Here is a 4,476-nt window from a genome sequence, read left to right as displayed (position 1 = left end):
CCATCTCATGTCTGCGACCTTGTATAATCCACTCGTAATCTCCATATTTACTGTCGAATGTTCCATGTTGTAGTGATCTTAATTTCAAAGTAAATCGTGGACCCAATTCTCGTAATCTTGGTTTTCCATTCTCGAGATTAAATTCGTACCTGTAAATTCGTTCAATTAGATTTAAGTACAACAGAAATATGGTTTACATTGATGTTAATTCTAAGTTTTATAAGTTACAGTTATTTTTGTTAATAATAAAATAATATAAAAAATAAAATCTATATAACTTCTTTAATTTTAGAGAGATGTTTTTATATATAGAAATTACATGAATTTTACTAAAATATTTTAAGAAAATTTGTAGAATTAAAAAAAAATTAAAAGCACTATAAAATCACCTATGATGTCTAAAAAATATATAATCTCTTTGATTATGAAATGTCACGGCTCTCCTTCCTTTAAATTCTGGCTGATAATGAAACAAGGCTCCTAGCATTCTGCCAATGGTGAAACCTAAGCGTGTGGTGAAGTTATTGAGAATAACTTCTGGCCTATGTTCTGTGATCTCCTTATGGTTGCGCTTTAAATCTGTCGTTAGTTTAACATTACTGAGTTTGAAGTGTGCAGTAGGACCATCTGGCAGATGAATGATTAACATTCCATCTAACAATTGTTTAAGGAAAACTATTTCAAAATAACTTAAATTTAATCAGCTTGATATTTTATATAATTGTGTATAATTAAAATTTGTCAATTGTTTTTTAAATAAAGCTTCCTAAAAGCTTCCTAAAAGATTTCTGATGCCTCTAATAATTTTCTATCAATTTACCTATACAAAATATATTATACAGTGGATAAAGTATTAGCTTATTACAATACCTATAAATGACTTATTATACTATCAGTTTATAATGTTGTAAGGATACTTGGTTTGCATTGATCTTCATTAACAATGATTATATCTGTAAAGTTTCGGGCGGTAGCACTTTTGACAATTTTTTTAACGCCAGAGCGATTTCTATACAGCGAAATAGAATTAGGTATCATCCTTGTAAGTTCTCTGCCAAAAATTCTTGTTTTCCTGTTTGGATTATCAGCATATGTAATGAGGACTTTAGGTTCATACTCTTGTCTATAGTAGGCAGCAAATTCATCATGTTCACAGTCAAACTTGAGCTCCTCATTCGCCTCATCATCCAGATTACCTACTATCATAGTCTCATCTTTCTCTCGTAGGCTCTCTAAAGTGTGCGGCACCTGTTTCGGAGCGCCCGACTGTATCCTCGCCTTCTTCGCCGCTTTCTTTGCCTTCGCTCGTTCTTTTATCAATTCCTGGCATTTCTGGTACCTCACAGCTTTGCATTTGATGTGGTTGAAGTTACTGTCAGACGGCAACAAAACTTCCGAAGCTTTATCCGTTGACGTGCTCGGTTCATCGTTTGCCACTTCATTTTCCTCCCTGGGTCGACTCAGAAGATTCTTTCGCAAAGTTTTAATCTTCATCTTGCACAACTTTTTGTATTCTTCTTCTTTTTTACTCTGTATGGATTTCTGACTCACTTATAAGGTCACAGTACTGTACGATGAGATGGATCAAGTAGATCCAGTGAATGCTTCCTCAAAAATCAAGTGAGAGGCTACACGTAAACTTTTTACATTAAAATTAAAATCGTAACCGTTCGAGAGTGCACTTTCGCGTCTCTAACCTATCAATTCTTTTAAAGTTACCACATGTTTATGACGAGATTCCTGAGCGCACGCAGTGTCGCCAATATGAGAAACCATAGGGTAAAAAGGAGGCGCTTTTATCATTTAGTTCTTTGTAGTAATAAACTAGATGATCATTAAAAGAACAATCTACAATCAGAATTTATGACGAAAAGGATAATTAAAAATACAAATATAATTTTTGACCTTATCATTTACAGATTCTATTCTTTTCATAAGCATAATATATAACGTATCTGTACAAAAAAATATTTCTCTTTTCCAAGAGTATGTCATCTCGCTATTTTTCCAAATTATTTTTTTACAGGTGACATAACAATGTGTATATGTTATTTTATAAAATAAGAGTAAAGTTCCCTACATGATGAAATAATGCAAAAAATTCAAGGTAGTTTGAATAACTAATTACTTTTGTCCTAAATACGTTTTATATACATATCACTCTCTCATTTTGGCTATAGATCTTATGTATGGGAGTGATTCACTTGCACATTGTAATAATTGCTCACTGTCAATCACAGCGACTTCTGAGTGATTTTTTTTTCTAGCGCAGTAATTGACTTCTGCGCAATCGACTCGTGTGCAATTGATATATACTCCTTATGTACCATCATTTAAACTTCAAAATTATCCACAATACAAAAAATACTGCTATAGAAAAAAGAAATAAATATAAAATATAATAATTGTGGCCCGCCTTTGCTAAACGCAAAACACGTGCTACAGAACCAGATAAGGAACCACTTGTTCTATCAAAATCGTCATCCTAAAATATAAATTTGTATTATTTACTATGTATAACATAATACATAAAATTATGTTAACGTCTTAAAAAAGCTCAACTAACCATGCCTTTTAGCATTTTATCTTGATATTTGACTTCCGTGCCAATGTCAATAGATAATGATTTTAAAGCATGAATTTTATCCTTCAGTTCTTCAGTCATCCTTTCATTCTCGTCTTCCATAGTATTATGAGATGTACTTGGTAATGGCTCATAGCCATAACCTCCTTGAAAAAGTAAAAATTATTTATATAGTTTAAAATAAGAATTGATGTATTTGTTAACAATTGACAATTTACCTGAATGAGAACGTCGCATTTTGTTAGCAATCTTGATAGCTTAATAGATGAACAGATACAGAAGAAAATTATTGTCTCACAAAACACCTTTAAAAATTGAGAAATATTTCAATCTTTTTTTATTTAGAAAAATACATATTGTCAGTTCAGTTATTTATGCTTATATAAATATAATACTTGTAATACAAAATAGACTTACTCAGTTAAGTAAATAATAAAAATCATTTAAGTAAAAATATGTTTTCCACGCAGATAAATTGTATTAAACGACGATACTTAAACTGAAAATATTCACGTTATAAATATAACCTCAAATAAACGACACACACATTCGTATTAATCATTTAAAATATATGTTCAAAGCTTTTCAATACAATAACATTTTCAATTTACCAATTAAATAGAAAATGCAGACAGCCGGAGAATAGAAAATATGTGTCAATACACGTCAACGTCACGCTCGTAATGCATCGCGTGACGTATATCGAAGTGAAGAGTATCGATACTATCGATGATTGAGAATAGGTCTGTTTTCTGTGGCTAAACTAGTGTACACTTTTGGAACTTGAAGTGAGACAGATATGTTTGATATTTGTTGAAAGTGAAAAAGAGAGTGCTAGTGTAGTCTAGTACAGGAACAGAAAAAACCAAATATAACATAAGTACTAACTGCTATGACTAAAAAGTTATGTTAGGTCACCAATAAAAATAATTATAATTTTAAGATTTAGTATTATCCTGATGTTTCTTAAATAATTATAAATTAATTTTTATACATGTTGGTAAAGAAAAATTTATATTGACAGTCAATAATATCAATGCTCTACAAATATCTTTAAAATGATTTTGCTTTTGCTATATAACTATAGCAAATATTTAAATACGAGAGTATTAATTAATTTGGTATATATATATACAAGGTGTCTCATAATTCACCCGATAACCCTCGTGGGTAGGTAGCTAAATTGAATCGAAAAGTCCTCTACTATTTTGCAATTTTCGCAATAATTAACAAGATTATATATTAATTACTAAAATTTGCCAAATATATTGGTTTCCAGTAATTTTTTTCTCAAATACTATCATTATTATAGAAAAATTGCAAGAGACAAAAAATTATTTATTTTCTTCTCATAGAATGCCAAGAATTTTTTTTTTTCAAAATTTTTTATCAACTTTTTAGTACTGCATTTTCTTATTTGGCAACTATTTTTATCAACATGAGAAAATACGGTATTAAAAAATTCTGAAAAAATTCTCAGAACTTTATGAGAAGAAAATAAACAATTTTTGTCTCTCGCTGTTTTTTTTTTTTGTAAAGTTGATAGTATTTGAGCAATAAACTATTAAAAAACAATATTCAGCGATTTTTATAGTAATTATAATATCTTGACAATATTACGAAGATTGCAAAATAGTAAAAGACTTTTCGATTCAGTTTAGTCCGCTCTATCTACACATAAGCTTTGTCAAAAAGTCATTTACCAGACGTCCTGTATATATGTATGTATAATTAATTAAATATATACATACAGAATGTCAAAAAGAATTCAGTGATATGTCATCAATTTTGAATTCATTTTCAGATGCAAAAAGAATTCTTTTTCTGAAAAGTTCTGAAAATAATTCTTGTTGCATCTCAGCAACAAATAAACTCAGAATTGATGACATTTC

At 29.7% G+C, this 4,476-nt stretch overlaps 2 protein-coding genes across 4 annotated transcripts; both read right to left on the bottom strand.

The window, feature by feature from the left end:
• Position 1: 1 nt before the first annotated feature.
• LOC108756519 (probable ribosome production factor 1) lies at positions 2-1,730 on the bottom strand (the record flags this gene model as incomplete). Its single annotated transcript, XM_018500396.1, has 3 exons — positions 918-1,730; positions 390-654; positions 2-149 (listed from the first exon to the last, which is right to left on the bottom strand). Coding segments are annotated over exons 1-3 (990 nt in total), but the record flags the coding sequence as incomplete, so codon positions are not given.
• A 100-nt stretch (positions 1,731-1,830) lies between these two features.
• On the bottom strand, positions 1,831-3,030 carry LOC108756571 (BET1 homolog). Of its 3 annotated transcripts, XR_001939845.1 has the most exons (5): positions 3,002-3,030; positions 2,803-2,889; positions 2,567-2,730; positions 2,129-2,485; positions 1,831-1,848 (listed from the first exon to the last, which is right to left on the bottom strand). XR_001939845.1 is itself a non-coding variant. In XM_018500472.1 (4 exons), exons 2-4 carry the CDS (start codon positions 2,819-2,821, stop codon positions 2,330-2,332), a joined length of 339 nt encoding a protein of 112 aa, XP_018355974.1. In that variant the 5' UTR covers positions 2,822-2,889; positions 3,002-3,030; the 3' UTR covers positions 2,078-2,329. The 3 variants fall into 3 exon arrangements, 2 of the variants coding, with proteins under 2 accessions (XP_018355974.1, XP_018355975.1); XM_018500472.1 differs by lacking the exon at positions 1,831-1,848 and having other exon boundaries at positions 2,078-2,485; XM_018500473.1 differs by lacking the exon at positions 1,831-1,848 and having other exon boundaries at positions 2,078-2,485; positions 2,567-2,727.
• Positions 3,031-4,476: the final 1,446 nt, after the last annotated feature.

Source organism: Trachymyrmex septentrionalis, unplaced genomic scaffold (assembly GCF_001594115.1).
Source record: "Trachymyrmex septentrionalis isolate Tsep2-gDNA-1 unplaced genomic scaffold, Tsep1.0 scaffold128, whole genome shotgun sequence".
NCBI classification, from domain to species: Eukaryota; Metazoa; Arthropoda; class Insecta; order Hymenoptera; family Formicidae; genus Trachymyrmex; species Trachymyrmex septentrionalis.
This window is presented reverse-complemented; position numbering and strand designations above follow the sequence as displayed.

What these genes read in the sequence shown, in the direction of transcription:
- LOC108756571 (XM_018500472.1), bottom strand. An exon ending in ATAAAATGCTAAAAGGCATG is followed by an intron (nt 2,486 to 2,566) that starts GTTAGTTGAGCT and finishes TTTATATTTTAG; the next exon opens with GATGACGATTTTGATAGAAC.